Here is a 16,934-nt window from a genome sequence, read left to right as displayed (position 1 = left end):
GCATTAACTCACTCAAAAGCTCTACTTCAGCACTGCCACAGTGAAAATTAAGTTTCCAAAATATGAACTTCAGACACATTCAGGTCATAGCGGAAACCAAACTCAATGTTTAATAATAATAAGCAGCTCCTTTCTGGGCTTAACCACAAATGTTTTAATATGGCCCCTGCTTCTGATGAGGCTACCAGCCTTCACTTTAAACCATGATCATTTGTTTGAATTGTCATTGCAAATACTAATAAATTTGTGGATAGTATCCTTCATGACCAAGCAAGAATTATCCTTTTCAGTAATGTAATTTGTCCTCCACTACAAGAATCTTGCCATACATGCTCAAGTTAGTGACAAAATTTAAATCTCTAAAAATGTAATGCATTCTACAGAGGAAAAAAAAACAAATAAAAACAGAAACAAATTTTAAAAAATTAAGGCAGCTTGAGCTCTCTAGTTCTTGTGATTACACTACAGGGTTATGACGATTCAGTGTTTGCTAAAGGACTGTGAATATTCAAGCAGGAAGGGTGATTCCACAGCAGGACAATACATTGCGATCAAAGTTGTTGGCTGAACCCGAGTACCTGGTTAGTTAACTATTTTATTTTCAAACTCTTTTAGAACTCACATGCTCAACATAACACTAAAGTCACTAATAACATTCAGGTATTTCCTCAGCATGGCATAATTCAATCTCCTACGATTCACATTTATTATAAATTTCCTTTTTCTTGCTTTTTTATAATTAAAAATTTACTTGGGCTGTTTAGGCAGTAGAATTTTAAAGTAGCCCATAAATGAGCTATTGGCTTTGGGTAGGGCCAGCCCTAACAACATGTTCAAGCAAGGAAATGAACAAAAGAACCTTTGGAATGCACCTGGTGGTTCAAAAATAGCAGGTGGTTGTTAAAAAAAAAGACTCTAAGGAATTCAAATTTCTTTTTAAGGATTTTGTTGCTAGCTTTCCTACAAAAATTATTCAGGTTACTTCTTGACCTCTACTTCGACACTGAAACAAGTCTTGCTTTATATTAATTCAGGAACTCTGGAGCGACCAGGTTTTCCTATCTGAGCAGTTTTTCCTAAACAGTCTGATTCCTGTGCTACTTCCAACAGTCAGTTTCATTTCGTGAGTGCGTGCTTGTGTGTGTGTGTGTGCACGCGCACTGGGGTGCAACTGGACAGTCTTTTTCAAGCTGGGCAAACAAGCACTGTAGCACGCAGCCACACCTCATGCCCTTTAGTATATATTTTTGACACGAATTTTCAAGAGAAATGTCATTCAAGCTGTTTTTCTACTTTACATGTCAGTATTTCTCCTTTAAACTCTAAATAACATTTCAGAATACTATCACGTTGTGCAATTTTCAGAGACATAAATTTGAAATTATTTTTGGTGGATCTGTCATAAACCAAGCATTTGAGACAACCTAACATTCTAAAATGCTCTTCAAAAAACAAGGTAGAAGTTTATGCTTATGGTCCAGTTTACTACTAATAACACAAAAAAGTTATTTTAAATCAGCCTCTCTAACTTTTCCTGCCCCGGTCAATTCTGAGACTGTTGGGGGTGGGGAGAGTCTCACTAGTCGCTAAACTGCCCCGGCTGGTCTCCAATTTGGTATCCCCCTTGTATTAGCATCTGTGATTGCTGGGATTACCGCTGTGTGGCACCAAGGTCAGCTCTTGGTTATTTTTACGGCCGCAAGGACCAAGATGGCACCTACCAATCAAGGTGGTGTCTAACCGCCAACGCATTTTAGATCAAACATGAAAAGTGTATTTTCACTTGAAACAACCCTGTAATAAACCTGAAAATGTCCGCTGCTTTATAAGCCACTCTTCGGCACCCATTCTCTGCCGATCACCGTCACTTGGTACTGGACACTGGAGCGAGGTAGGCATGCGCTCGGCGCCTTGCGGAGGGGCGATTGGCTCACTTTCCATCGGACCAGCGCCGGGACCCCGGTCCCGAAGCGCCCACTGCACTGGCTGCAGCCGCTCGGAGGGAGCCCGAGACCGGCAGCCACAGTTTTGCGGTTGGCTGTCGCACTCGTAGCTCGGACCAGCCGCAAATTTCCAGGAAAAGCACCGCCTCCTCCCCCACTCTCGTCGCCCCGAAACCGGGGTCGCCGCCCTCGGGCGGCCGCGTGCGCGCCGGCGGTGTCGCAGTGATCTCTGCCAGGCGCCGCTCTCCCGGGAGCGTCGTTTCAGTTTCTGTTTCCCCTCGGACGACACGCGTGCGGACGGTCAGTTACTGCGCAGCCCCGACGAGCCGCGCCCCGCTTCCGACCCGCACAACCGCCGGGCCGCCTGGGAAGACCAGGCGCCCGCCTCCCGTCGCGCGGACGGCCGGCGGCGGCGGCGGCTGCGTCCCCCGGGCGCCATGGCTGCGGGCAGCAGTGCCGGTTCCCTGAAACAGCGTTAAAAAGTTGAGCGCCTTCTCAGACTCAGGAAGCGGGAGACTGCAGGGCGTAGCCAAAGCACCTTCTCCGTACAGGTGCGAGGGCCACTCACACCCGTGGGACCCGAACGTTCGCACGCTGTGCCCGGCACGTCGCCAGACGTCCCGGCCCCACTCCCGCCCTCTCCGCGCCGCCCGGAGGCGTTTGTTTATGTGACGTTGCCGTAGTAAGCAGGCCCCGCCTCCACTCCCAATTCCTTGGGCAGCCGCGTTTCCCGCGTCGCGGAGCTTCTCCCCTTAAAAGGACAATAGAGGCTTCGGGAGCGCGCGCGGCCGCCCGGCCCGCTCCCCCTCCCTGCCCGCGACGCGCGCGCGCCCGCCCGCATGCAAATGAGCTCGATTCAAGAGAATTTCGTCCCGGGAGCTGCGCGTGCGCAGAGGGAAAGCGGAATCTACACCTTCTCGGCTGGCCGTAGCAACTGCAGAACTGCAGGAGACAATCTTTCTGGACGCGGCAGTTGAGGCGGAGCGGAGCTCGGAGGGGCTGGCTGGGCGTGCACACCACACCTCGGGGACGTTGTTGCGCGTGGGTCGGCCGCTTTGAGAAGGTGAGTGATTCCGAGGCAGTTCTCGGGTGCAGAGATGAACTCGGGACTCCGATCAGGGTGTTTTCTCTCCCTCGCTCACCGCCTCGTCCTTCACACACGCGCGCACGCACACAGGAAGTTTTGTCTCGGTGGCACCGGCGGGCCCTGCTGTGGGGCCCGGCCCGGCCCTTTTGTGTATGCCCGTTCCCCGTGCGCCCCTACCTGGAGGCACCGCGGCCCCGAGTGGGGGGGCACCGAAGGTGACAATGACTTTCCTCGCCGCGGCGAGTCCCGCGCGGGCCGGCCGGGCGGAGGGCGCCCTGGTGGCGGCGGGGAGCGGCCACCGTCGCGCGTGGGCCGGGGGACAATGAGCGCCGTCGCAGGGAACTAAGTTGTTGCCCCTAGGCGGGCGGCAGGAGGGGCCCGCAGCCTCGGGGCAGCGTTGGGCGATGCGGCGGCGGGGGGGGGGGGTTGGCCAACTCTGGGGATGAAGAGGCGACAATGAGCGCCACGCGCGTCGGTCCTGGCAGCCTGGCTGGCGTCCGCGGCGTCCCCACCCGCTCACCTGTGGCGCAGGTGTGGGCGCGGCGCGGTCCAGGTCGGGGACTCGGCGGCCGGGCTGGGCCGGGCCACCCTCGCGGCGCCGCTTTTTGTGCTCGGCGTGACGGAGCACGTGCGACGGAGGCGACCCCGTGCGGGCTGCCGTCTCGGGCGCGGAGGTCTGGCCGCGGGACAATGTGACCCGCGTGATGGCGCCCGGCCAGTTTCGAAAGCGGTGCCCAAGTCGCCGCTCGCGTTTGCGCGGGCGGCGTGCGGCGCTGCTGCTCTGGTCACCGCCAAACTTTGCAGGAACGGGCCGGGCCGCGGGGGGTGGGGGCGGAGGGCAGCGCCCCGAGAGCCGGGCCCGAGACAAAGGGCCTCGCGCCGTGGGGCGGCCGCGAGTTGGGCGAGCGCCGGGTGCGGCTTTTGTCCCCCGGGCCGCGCGGGGAAACTTTGGCGACGCAGCGGGCGCGGCGAGGCGCGGGGCTTTGAGCTCCCCGCTCGGTAGCGGCCCGGGGCTCCCAGTCCGGCCCGGGTCCCGAAAGCGAGCGCGACCGCCCGCCCCGCGCCGGGGCCGAGCCTGGGAGGTCCGCGGGCCGGCTTTGAAGTGAACTGTTGCCATGTTTGAATTACGTCAGGGCGAAGCCATGAACAGGAACAAGCCCCGGCAGCGCGGCGTGCGGGAGGCGCGGCCTGCGGGCGGCGGGGGGCGGCGGGGTTCTCGCGCAGGTGAGGGCGGGGCGGTGCCTGCCTCTCCTCCTGCCTGCCGGCCCGCAGCGCTGACCGCTCGGCGGCTCTTTACGCTCTGCTCCGCGGTCACCTCGGAGGGGGTGCAGGTTTCGGGGCGGGGGAACCCCGAGAGTCCCGAATGTCGGGAAGGAGTTGCTTCGCTTCCGGGGAGATCGGGTCGCATGTCTCGGGGACCCAATCCTCCCGACCCCCGGAAAGTCTCCCCGGGGAAGTTTAGGGACTCCGCTCGTCCTCGTAAGGAAGGGAAACACTGGTGGAGACGTGCTGCGGGCCTTTGTGTGTTTACGTGGGGGTGGTGGTGCCGGGGAGGTAGGTCTCCACGGGTCGTGGGGTCTGTGCTCTCGCTTGAGGAGGGTGCAGTTCGTGCCGCTAACTCTGATCCCGGTTTCTTTGTTATTTTCTGCTGGTAACCCTGTATGATTGCTTGAGACCTGAAGATGAGGAGTCACTGTTTAGCCAAACAGGGACCTTGTCACAGAGTTTTACCCAAGCAGTCCTGAGGAAGGTTAGAACAACTTTTCGTCCTTTTGTTTTAATAAAGTGAATTTGACCTTATCATTAAAAAGTGCGCTGAAAGCACCTGCTTTCTAAACTGTACTTTGCCCAAGTCAAAAAGCCCCTTAAAAATTTATGCTGCAAAACAGAACACATTTTGTTACCCAGCCTAAATTAAATTCTGGATGCCTGTTTCTGGTGGAGTTCCGGAGAAAAGCCGGATGGCATTTAAGGTATTTTACTTGGTGAATTTTTTGGGGGAAGGGGAATCTCTTTTGGCCTGAAGGTATGCAGGGTTTGATGGTTATCTCCGGGTGACCTTGAGTTTCAGTAGTCGGGCTTTTCTGAGGTACTGCAGGGGGCCAACAGGAAGCAGCTCAGGAAGATGACACTGGTTAATGGCCAGCTAGCCCTCCGGAGCTTCCCCCAGTTCCTGTGGTCTGGGGTTGACCTTCTAGTTTACCCTCCTAGGTTGTCTTTTCAGGCTAGCTTTTTTTTTTCCCTCCCCGGCATGTGGCCCCAGGCACAGCTCAGAAATTATGCTGGCTTGACACATGGATGCTTCTTTGGTATTTGGGGTTTGCCTGAAGTCTAGACATCCGAGAAAGCAGCACTGTTTCTGTTGCTTTTTTTCCCTGATTTACTTATATTTGAATCAGTTTGAATGTTAATCTGGAATTGACTGAAAAAATAACTATACTTGGTGTTCTGCCCAAACACACCAGAAAATCCATACAAATTGAAATCTTGTATTTTTAAAAATTGTTGTTATTCAATAAGCACATTCCTCCTATGTTTTGGTTGACCAGATTACAAGTATGGAATGGTGACCAGTATAGTGCGTTTCAGAAATGAATAGAACATGTCAAGGAAATGAAAAACCTTGGAAAACACAACTTTTGGTTTCCTTCAGGCTAGAATTTCTCTAGGTCATGCATTTAAAAGTATATGAGGTATTTTGCAAATATACCAGATTCTTTGGTTTTTTTTTTTTTTTTTTTTTCCCTACTAATTTACTGGTACAATTTCAGTATCCTGGGAAATTTTAGATGCAACCTGTAATAACTTAGTGCTGCCCCTCCCCCCCAACCATATACTGAGAATTGAAGCCCGGCCTTAGGCATATACCACTGAGTCATATCCCTAGCCCTAGAATTTGGTAGTTTTGTTCTAGTATTCAGGGCATGTAGAGATTTGGCTTATCAAAGTGAATGAGAATGGGAAAGAGACACAGACAAGGTCTCCACTACCTTCTCTTTGTATTTCTGTTGTGAGAGGTTGGAGATGAAAAGTTCACTCCATATTCTAGAACCTTGGTGGATAGCAGGCTGCAAAGTTTTTGTATAGTAGTTTTATTCCTAAATATCTGAGATTAGGTCAGTCTTTTCCCTCCAGAATACTGATCCTGTCTTGAGAAAACTTTGACTCATGTGTCATATTTATGTCAGCAAGACATTGGGAGAATATTTCATATGAGAAAAGTTTCTCACTGGGGAAAGATTATTTGAAACCAAAAGCAACTCCATGAAGACAAAGTAATTAACTGCACAGGCTTATAGTAGGTTGCTTTTTTAAAAAAAAATTTATTTATATAGAAGGTTGCTTTAGAAATATTATTTTCAGAACTTAGGAAATGGAATATAAATGAGAAGAAAGCAAACACGTTGAATAAAGGTTAGCTCAAAAGTTTCTGAATTTAAGCATGCCTGGGTTTTAAAGCTGGTCACAGGTAGTTTCATGGTCCAGTTTTTTCACTTTTCAAATGGCAGTAGTAGCTATAATATATGTAGTAAATGATTAAGCAAGTGATGTGGTTAATAAATACTGGCTACTCTCATCCTCATAACATTGGGAAGTAGACATTTTACCGAGGATAAGAACAGGCCTACTAGCTCACTTCACCGTGTCCACATGTACTGTAAATGCTGAATGGAAAAAGTGAGTGAATGGTCCTGTCCTACACCTTTAGAAACTGGTTCTGGGGACGTGCTGCTGTACCTAGCTCCCGGTCGCCTTTCCAATTCTGATTCAACCATTTTACATCAGAAAGTCCAGCGAAGTCCTAGAAAATGTCACTTTCTTCCTGGTTTCTGTTGTGCACAGAAGTGCTTAGGTTTCTTCTTACACTTAGTTTTGGTTCTGTAGGTTTTTTAGTTGAAACTGTTTTGTTGTCTTTTGGTTCTTCAGTTTCTATTTTGATTTTATCTGCTACTAATTATGGGTATAATCTGGAAATCCATTCTAAAAGAAAGATGTTCGCTTTTTAGATAAGTAGGTTTACTTTCTGCATCAGGACCACTAAGGTCACAGCTGTATTTCCTATTAAAGTACAGAAGTTGCAACTGAACTAAAGTCTAGTTTTGTATACAGTTGTTTCCAGCTATCCTAAGAAGTTTGATTTGGTTTAAATGTTACTGTGCTTTGGTTAATGTTAGTGTCTGCTGATTTGAAGTAGCACTAACTTTGACTCATTCCTCCCCATAATAGTCTCCTGGTTTCCCCACAGTATCGATTTAAGTAGTTGTGAACTTTTTTTTCTACTAGTTATCAGGAAAATTGTTCATCCTTGGTCCTCTTTTTAGCAATTCATTAATTCATTTCCTGGAACTCTTTAAATACCATTTTTTTTTTTCCCACAAAAGTATATAGGCTAACTTTTAGGGAGAAAAAACTGATTTCCAAACATTAGGTTTTTTTTTCTCACCATTTCCCATTTTGTGCCCTTTAGATTGCTTTGGCTTTTCCACACTCTGGGTAGTTGGGGAATTTCACAGATACCTAGCTCTAATGGAAGGCTTCCCAGGCCTGCAGCCTTTTGCTGTTGAGCAGAGGAGATAATGCAGTAACAAAGTCTTGTTTGAGAGGTACTTTAATAAAGGTATGGAGAAGTATTGTAAAAAGGCTTAAATTTTTTTGTTGTTTTGTTTTGGTAGTACTGGGCATTGAACACAAGGTCTTCCCAGTGAGTTCTTTTAAAGAGAGTGGAAGTCCTTTTAACTTTATTTTTTATTTTGAAACAGGGTTTCACTAAGTCATTTGGGATGGGTTTGTGGTCCTGCTGCTTCAGCCTCGAGGTGTGTGCTGGTATTACAGGCATGCAGCACCATGCTCAGCAAGACTTAATTCTTAAAAGAATTCAACAGATTTAGGGAATAGAGGAAGCCATGTTAGAGTAGCAGCTAGGTATTAAAGTTGGTTTGATATTCCTACTATATCAGAATTCCCAATTTAGGAGCATTTAGTAAGGCAGAACTGGGTTGTGATCAACTTTGAATTCCTTGTCAAGGAGATTGGATATAGTCTGAAACCAGAATATGGAGTGCTGTACAATTTCCCTGAGAATTCAGATTGTTCCCTGTCCTGTAGGTTTGGGCTTAGAAGAAAACCTCCAAAAATGAGGAAAGCCTGATGTATCAGGAAACTCTTGGAGGAGACAGTTTTTATATTTGAGCTTTGCAAAGAGAGCTGTCTATTTGAGGGATGCAGAGAAATCTGTGAGATCCTGACAGATGAAACACCAAGATGAGGGGTCAGTCAGTAAGAATGGAAGGAACTGAAACCAGAGAAGTAAAGGATAGGAATCCAGCTGAGGAGCCATGAAGAGGGTGAGGAAGAGACCAGGAGACCTCCAGGCTTTGTGTGTGAGTGTGACCCTGTGGGTGGCAATGGAGATAGGCAAACAAAGGAAGAACGTTTAGAGGGGAAATTACTTCAGTCCATTGGGGCATTTAAAAATTAGGATGGGGTAGGGAGAGCATGGTTGTGCATGCCTGCAATCTCAGTACTGGGGAAGTTCAAGGCCAGCCTGGGCTACAAGATAAGCTCAAGGCCAACTTGAACTGTATAGTGAGACCTTGTATCCAAAAAAAAAAAAATCAATGGATTGATGATGGTCAGTTGGCTACCTTTGGTTATGGCAAAAGACAGAGGTTGGACAGATATTACCAGCGAGGGGGTTAGTAACTTAATGACAGTAAATTCTTAAGACAAAAAGAAAAATGAATGGTAAAAGGAGACCCACCTGGGCTTAGAAAGAACTGTGAGAACTGCACGTCTACCATATTCCAGTCCTTGTGTTGGTGCTTTTATTCTAAAGAATTGGGATTTATCCCTATTTTATAGGTAAGGAAAGAAGGCTAGAGAAATTAAGAAACTTTCTTCACTGCGGCTGAGGTCAGATCCAGCTGTATGTGCTTTCACTCTTTTCATGAACATTTTTTGATAAGCTTGAAAGTGGAAGTGTAGTGGCTTAAGTTTCATGGAAAGGAGTATGGACCCACTTCATGACTGTAAAAGTTCCCTGAGAATTGAGGCTGTCCTTGTCTTGTAGCCTCAGCTTACAAGAAAACCTTCAAAAATCAGGAAAGCATGATGTATCAGGAAACCCTGGGTGTATCCTGGGGAGACAGTTTCCTTTTTTGTAACACACTAGTCTTACACAGTGATACCTTCATACACTTTTTTTCTCAGCATCCTTGGAAAGTAGAAGTGAAATTTCACCCTAAGATTACCGAGGCAAATAAAATTAGAAGTTACTTCCTATTTGCTTGTAGAGACAGAACAGAAATAGACAGTTGAGTCTTGGTACCTTTTTACCATTCACTGTAGTAACATGTATAACTCATAATCAGCCTTTAAACAGACTCTGCAGACTTTTTCAGTTTTCTTATTCACAGGAATCAACTCAGGGAGGAACTGGGAAACCTAGTTTGGGGGAGGGCATTTCTTCACTAAAATGGGCAAAGCGATTGTTTAATATTACGGGGTTTTTTGGTAACAGGAATTGAACTCAGCACCTTGTGTTTGCCAGGCTTTTTTTAAAATACTTTAGAAGAGACTTGGATTTGTGATTTTTATTTTTAAGCTGTTGCTGTGTTAGCTGAAGACTGCTTTGAGCTGGAACCCCTTTCTCTGAGGGATAAGTTCAGGCACCTCTGCCAGGTGTGGATTCTATATAGACATTCACATTTGCTAATGTTTTAAGAGACAGGGTGGGTGTTTGGAGGAACTCTTGGCAAACAATTGAGGTTCACGCCCCATTCTTTTTCAGTTCTTCAGGGAAATTTAAATTTGTCCCTTAAAAGTGATTCACTAAATTCAGAACCACTAGTGGTATCTGGTATCAGGTGAGAGGAAATGTTTTATTACTCCATAGCTTTCCTAATGCTCTGATAAGAACTATGAGATTGTTATGAATACTGCAGCCAAGTGGGCCAGCGGCAGGAGAGTACAAAATCCAAAATACTTGCTCTCCTTGACCCTTCTAGAAGTGCTGCACCAGTGTTGACTGAATCCTGTACTGACCAGGTAACCAGAGAGCTGGGATTGCCTAAACTGGCAGCTTTAGGACTCCCTTGTATGATCACAAGTTCTTGGTATGTTTATTTCTCTCCTTTCCCATCATCCTGTCTTAAAGTTCAGCTCTAAAGGAAAGTACCTCCTTCACCTCAGAGTTAGGTTTGGTGCCCAGTCTTTGTTCATTGCTGTGTACGTCCCATTTTACAAATCTTCTCTGTCCCTTCCCCACCATTTCCTTCCTGTTCTGCTGTGTCCTGATTTTGCCAGTCTGTTCTGTGGTCTCTCCAGATTGATGTATTTTCCAGCGTGTGTGTCTGTCTTGGAGGAAATGTGTTTATGCTCTCTGGGCCTTTTCCAGTGCCTCTTACAGTTTCAGGGAAGGTTGTTAGGGAGTGATGCTCTGTGTTAAAAGCTATGTAAAAAAAACGTGTAGGGGCTGGGGATTTAGCTCAGCGGCATAAGCACCTGGCTTGCAAACAGGCAGTTGTGAGTTCGATCCCCATACCGATAAAAAGGAAAAAGACCGAAAAAAAAAACCAAAACAACATGTAGAAAACAAGAAAGTGAAAATAAGCTTCTTTCATGCTTCTTTCCTTGGGGGCAACCGATATTTAATTTTTTAAAAATCTTTAAAATTTTTTTAGGAACAGCAATGTAACCCAATGGTAGTGTATTTGCCTAGCAAGTTTGAATTCCCAGTACTACGCCAACATCAGTAAACCAATTAACTATTTTTGAAAAGTAAGTCAGGCATAATTGTGCACACTTGTAATGTCACTACTTGGGACACTGAGGCATAAGAATTGCACGTTTGAATCCTGCCTGGGCAATTTAGTGAGACCCTGGCTCAAAATTTAAAAGAAGACAGGGATGTAGTTCTGTGGCAGAGTGCCCTACGGTCTAATTCCAGTACCACCAAAAATAAATTTAAAAATTAAAGTTTGCATCTTTAAGGTCTCAATCTTTTAAAAAAAAAAAAAAAAAATATATATATATATATATATATATATATATATTTATTTATTTATTTAGTCTTTTTTGAGACGGCGTCTCTCTGCAGTTCAGGCTGGCCTTGAGCTCACTTTGTAGCCCAGGCTGGTCTCGAACTCGTAATGATCCTCCTGCTTCAAGCCTCCCAAGTGCTGGGATTACAGGCCTGCACCACCATGCCTGGCTGAAAAAAATTTTTAGCAAGAAAATAAAACTTCAAAAGAAGATAATAGGGTAACGATGGCTAATACATTGTGCTTTATTATCTTTAAATTAGTTATTCAGAGTACAAGATACTGACATTCAATTGTCCGAAAATGTTAGCACAAACCTTTTTCAATGAACCAAGAGAAATTAGTAGTGTAACTATGTTAACTATCATATCTTTTATATGTATGTATGTATGTGTATATCTATATAAGTTTGTTTTAACTTGGTCCTTTGGAAGTCTCTACTCATTTGACAATATTTCTTGTACATTTTAGATCTTTATACTCTCAGCTTCTTACACTAGGGAGCCAATACAATGTTTACACATGTGCATCTGGCTTATTTCACTTAGGAATGTGGTCTCAAGTTGCATCCCATTTACCTACAAAGATCTCAAGTTTATCCTTTTCAGTGGCTGAGTAGTACTCCATTATATAAAAAGACCACTTCTTTTTAGTCCATTGCTCAGTCTGGACACCTGAGTTGTTTCCAAAATTTAGCTATCACAAATTGTGCTCCTATAAACATGGGTGCACCTATGTCTCTGTGGTATGATGTTTTTAATTCTTCTAAGAAGATAACCAGGAAAGATAACCTCCAATCAGTCCTAGTTTTTTGAGGAATCTTCACTCCACAGTGATTTCCACAGTGGTTGCATCAGTTTGCATTCCCACTAACAGTGGAGAAGGTTCCTTTTTCCCCACAGCCCTTCCAGCATTTGTTATTGCTTGATTTCCTGATAATAACCATTCTTCCCAGGATGTTTATTCATTAAGAAGTATATTCATGGACTGGGGGTTTAGCTCAGCGGCATAAGCGCCTGCCTTGAAAGCAGGCAGTCGTGAGTTCGATCCCCGGTACCGATAAAAAGGAAAAAGACAAAAAAAAAAAAAAGTATATTCATCTCAGTTGCCCATTTTTGGGTTGAGTCTTTAAATTTGGGAAGTCTGCTTTTTTTTGAGTTCTTTATATGTTCTGAATAGTGAACGTATCCAACTGGCAAACATTTTCCAGCACCCGTTTCTGCATCTTCTAATCTATTTCATTATCTGTGGGTGTTTCTTTTTTTTGCTGGTACCACGTTTTTATCATAGTAGCTTTGCATTTCTTTTCAACACTTCTTCTCTTTATTTTAAAAAAAGTAAAACAAGAAGGATAGAAATGATAAAGAATCTCAAACAAATAGAAAATTAACACTAATACATTTCATATTGTTATCTTAGTAGTTGTCCAGGTTATAAGATACAGGCACAGAAAAATGAGCAAACACTCAAAACAGTGAGAGCACAAATTGTTCTTTTGAATGAACTAACAGATTTGTAGCATAAAAATGTGGAACACCTCATGAATTTGTGTGTCATCTTTGTGCAGAGGCCATGCTCTTCTGTATCATTCCAGTTTTAGTAAATGTGATGCCTCCTGCCTTGCCTTGGTTGCCCAGAATTGCCTTTGCTATTCTAGGTCTCTTCTGGTTTCAAATAGATTTTAAGGTGTTTTTTCTAATACTGTGAGTTGGTGCTATTGCAATTTTTTTTTTTTTTTTTGCTATTGGAATTTTGATCAGAATTACGTTAAACAAGGTCTCAATTTTTAAACATACTTTGTGAGATTATACTGTTACCCAATTTGCTTGTTACATAGAACAAGTTTTCCTGCACACAGTACATAGTTCTTATCTTTTCGTATACCAACAGATCTGTATTCTTTTTAAGGGCAGAAACAGTACTTCATAGTATGAAGATAGCATAATTTAACCAATGTGAAAGTCCATAGGTACTTAGGTTGTTTGCCTTTCTTTTCCTTTTTCGACATATTAGGTCAGTCATTTTTAGAAAAAAAAATGATGACTAGAAGATAAATGTTTGGGTTTATGCTACTTTTCTTTCTCTAGTCCATCCAGGGACATTTTCAAGTTTTGAAGATATTTTTGGACAGAAAATGCCTGTATTTCTGAATATAAAAAAGCCAGAAGGACTCAAAGGTGGAATTGGGGAAATTATTATAGGGTGGTTATTGGAATCCTTTAAAGCCACACATGAGCACCTGACAGGTGTTACTTTTATCATAGTGAGAACCCTCTATATGTCTCATTTTCTTTTACAGCTGAAAGACTGAGTGGGGGGGGGCTTGTGCATACTAGGCAAGTGCTCTACCATTAAAACTACATCCCTATTCTTTCTTTCTTTCTTTCTTTCTTTCTTTCTTTCTTTCTTTCTTTTTTGGTCTTTTTGAGATAGGGTCTCACTGTGCAATTCAGGCACTCACTTTGTAGCCCAGCCTGGTCTTGAACTCAAGATGATCCTCCTGCCTCAGCTTCCAGCATTGCAGGTATGTGCCACCACACCCAGCTACATCCCTACTCTTTTAAAATACTTTTTTTTGCGGTACTGGGGATTGAACTCATGACCTCATGCTTGCCAGGCAGGCACTTATGCCACTGAGATAAATCCCCAGCCCTAAAATACATTTTTAAAAATTTTGAGATAGAAGCTAAGTTGTCCAGGCTGGTCTGGAATCTGTGACCCTCCTGGCTTTCCTCCTGGCCTGGGTTGGGATCATGGGCATGAGTAGCTGGCCCTGCTACCATTTTCTTTTCTTTTCTTTTCTTTCTTTCTTTTTTTTTTTTTTTTTTTTTTTTTTGTTGTCTTTTTCGGTTTTTTTTTTTTTTTTGTCTTTGATCGAACTCATGATTGCTTGCTTGCGAGGCAGGTGCTTATGCCGCTGAGCTAAATCCCCAGCCCCCCCCCCTTTTTTTCCTGCTCCCATTTTCATAAGCCTTAAATTAACACTCTTCTAAGATTTAAAAGACAAGAAAATGCTGGGAAGAACTAAATTTTTCACCTTTTCACCTGAATCTGTATTAGAAAGGGGACTACAAATTGTGTTTTTTATTTCAGTTTGCTAGTTGGAGCTTAAAATCAAGTATTTGGTATTGTTAACTTGTAAGAGATCAATTTTAAGTTTCAAATTATTCATCTGAACTGTTTTTTTCTTCTGGTGGGACTAGGGATTGAACCCAAGTCCTTCACAGGCTGCTTATGCTTTTTTTTTGGGCGGGGGGGGGGAGGGAGAAGGTCTCACTAAGGTGCTAAATTGCCCAGGCAGGGTTTGAATTTTGGAATCCTCTTGCCTCAGCCTCCCAGAGTGCTAGGATTCAGGTGTGTGCCATTACAGGCCAGAAGACTTCTTATATAGCCTTTCCTCAATATGGCTGAGAAAAAAGATAGTTTTCCTTTCTCATTTACATTATACTTGGTAACTTTATGTGTGTTGGATTAGATGTGAAATTTAGACATCCTTAATTAGACTTTTTTTTTTTTGCCAAATGCATTTTATTCAAGGATAAAAAGAAAAAAACTACAACAAAATTTAAAGACATTTGGTCAATGGGGGCACCAATGGTACATAGATGGTGCATTGTCATCCCCAAATCATTCACCCAGATCACAAGACATGGGTGTTCAACTGTCTGAACAACACCTGCACAAATTTTTCTCTTCAGTGAACTCAGAGAAATCAGTAATACAACTGTCTTACCTATTTTTTATTTACGTATACATACACATAATGCTTTTTTCTTTCAGCTTGTTACACGAATGAAACAGTATGACATTCTTAATCTTTGACTTCACCATTACTTTTCACTATTATTTTTCAGACTTGTGAGTATTTGGCTGACACTAGCTAAAAAAAGTCAGAGAAAGTACTTTATCAGATGTAAGATGATATACAGTAACTGCTTTTGAAATAGTTTAATCATGTTTATTGAATACACTTTGTGAGAGGAGAGAGCATGAGCCTAGACGCCAGGATTACAAAGCAGTTGCTGGCTCACTTATTTTCATTTTCATTGTAGTTTAAAAACTGGCTGATCAGATAATGTATTCTCGTAACACTATATACTATTTGGTGACTTTGGTTTTATTTTGCTTTTTGAGACCAGGTTTCACTATATAGTCCAGGTTGGACTCACAGCAACCCTCCTGCCTCAGCCTTCCAATTTCAGGGATTACAGACTTGGGCTATTTGGTGTCTTTTGCAAACATCATCACTGTCCATCTGTAGAAGACAGGTGACTTTTAAATAGATTTTTAAAAATTCATTCTGATTATTGGCTTTATCGCAAACTTAGTTTTCTTTTACTCTTTCCTAACGTGATTTTGAGTGGGATTGGATGCGTTTTGCTTTTACCTGTAACAGTTCATCAGTTAGGAAGTAGGTACAGTATTAGGTTCCATCTGTTACAACAGTGGTGGAGCAGGGCATGGTAGCGCACACCTCTAACCCAGCATTCCCAGGTGGAGGCAGGATCTCCAGGAGTTGGAGGCCAACCTGGGTTACATAATGCATTTAAGGCCAACCTCGACTAAATAGTGAGACCTCATCTCAAAATAACAAAAACCAATGTTGAATGATGTGCCTGTGAGAATATGTACAAAATGCACAAAAGCTTAATAGCCAACCTCATTTGAACAAATCAGACAGATCTGGAGGAATCATTATTTCACAAATGCAGCACCAGCAAAGAACCAACTATCCGGTTGATTGAAGTAACTGAAACCTGAATTCTGTGTGTTATGTGTGAGTTTGGTACCAGGGATCTAACTCATGACCTCATGCTTGCTAGGCAGGCACAGCTAACACCGCTGAGTTAAATCCCCAGTCCCTGAAATCTGAAATTTAAAGTGGTTGTGCCACCCCACCAAGCACAGTCTGAAATATAGATACATTAAGTCGTTTCAGCAGTCAGATTTGGTTTTGTGTTAGGTCTGGATTTGGTGAAAATACTTTTGAGTTAATCTTAGGGCATCCCAAGCTTCAAAGCAGTTAAACACCAACCATTATTTAGCGGGGTTGCTGTAAACAGAGCCCAGCATGAGCTCCTGAGTGTTTGCTGAAGGTTCCTGGAGGCTGGCACGCACAGGGCTGGCTGCAGGAGGGCTGAGTGGCCCTACTTTCAAGGCTGTCCCCAGCATGCTGCTGGGGGCAAGCCCTGGGCATGGGTCTCCCTCAGGGTCTGTTCAGGTAGAAGAAGAATCTGGTCAGGACAGAGCGAAAGGCAGCTGGCCAGAGCTGTGCAGTAAAGGCTCATGATCTCGTAAGATGCTTCGATTGTTTCCTTGGTATATTTAGGGGTGTTCCTCCAGTGGAAAATGGAGTGTCTGACCAATGAGTGGCTGAACATTTAAGTTTTATGGCGGTTCCTACAAACAAAAGATCATTTAAGTGAACAATTGATTCAGAATAGCTGTTGATGAAAAAGAAAGCCCGGTGTTTAGCGATAGGCATAGCATTCCTTTACAGCCAGCCAGCATGGCGGGGCCACAGACAGGGCTGCCTGTCCAGATGCCACCTCGCTTCTGTTTTGAGTGCTGAGCTACTGCTCTGTCACCTTCACAGCAGGAAGGAGGGGACTGGCTGGGCACTGATGGAAGGAGCTGGCCTGCTGGAGTGTGGCCTTGCCTTTGTCCTCTGTTCTCACAAGGGAGAGAGCCGAGGTTTCCTGAAGCTGTTGAGGATGGCACAGGGACTAGAGTTGACTGTGAACTAGGGTGGGGTGTGGGGATCCCAAGACCTTTGCTTTAGAACAGGAATATGCAAATTAAAGCAGTAACTTATTTTACTTTTTGGTTTCTGTAATCTGCCATTTGACCCTGGTTTTTCAA

General features: G+C 44.4%; 1 protein-coding gene and 1 pseudogene across 4 annotated transcripts in view; one reads left to right on the top strand and one right to left on the bottom strand.

The window, feature by feature from the left end:
- Window positions 1-2,782: 2,782 nt before the first annotated feature.
- The window catches only part of Sinhcaf (SIN3-HDAC complex associated factor), a 34,645-nt gene continuing 20,493 nt past the window's right edge, over window positions 2,783-16,934 (top strand). Inside the window, exon 1 of one of the 4 annotated variants that reach the window (XM_063254506.1) lies at window positions 2,783-3,006. Coding sequence is in view for 1 of the 4 variants with exons in the window: in XM_063254505.1 (XP_063110575.1) it covers window positions 3,041-3,245 (205 nt within the window). In the remaining 3 variants the exon portion in view is untranslated. Of the gene's footprint in view, window positions 3,007-3,039; window positions 3,246-4,303; window positions 4,781-12,434; window positions 13,597-16,934 lie in introns of those variants that run through there. The other 3 variants (XM_063254505.1, XM_003466780.5, XM_063254507.1) reach the window with 3 other exon arrangements.
- Window positions 12,595-12,687, bottom strand: LOC111755923 (U6 spliceosomal RNA; annotated as a pseudogene).

This window comes from Cavia porcellus, unplaced genomic scaffold (genome assembly GCF_034190915.1).
Source record: "Cavia porcellus strain 051 isolate PalLab524CR breed Dunkin Hartley unplaced genomic scaffold, mCavPor4.1 scaffold_8, whole genome shotgun sequence".
Lineage (NCBI taxonomy): Eukaryota > Metazoa > Chordata > Mammalia > Rodentia > Caviidae > Cavia > Cavia porcellus.
The sequence above is the reverse complement of the archived record's forward strand: the minus strand, read 5'-3'. Positions and strand labels throughout refer to the sequence as shown.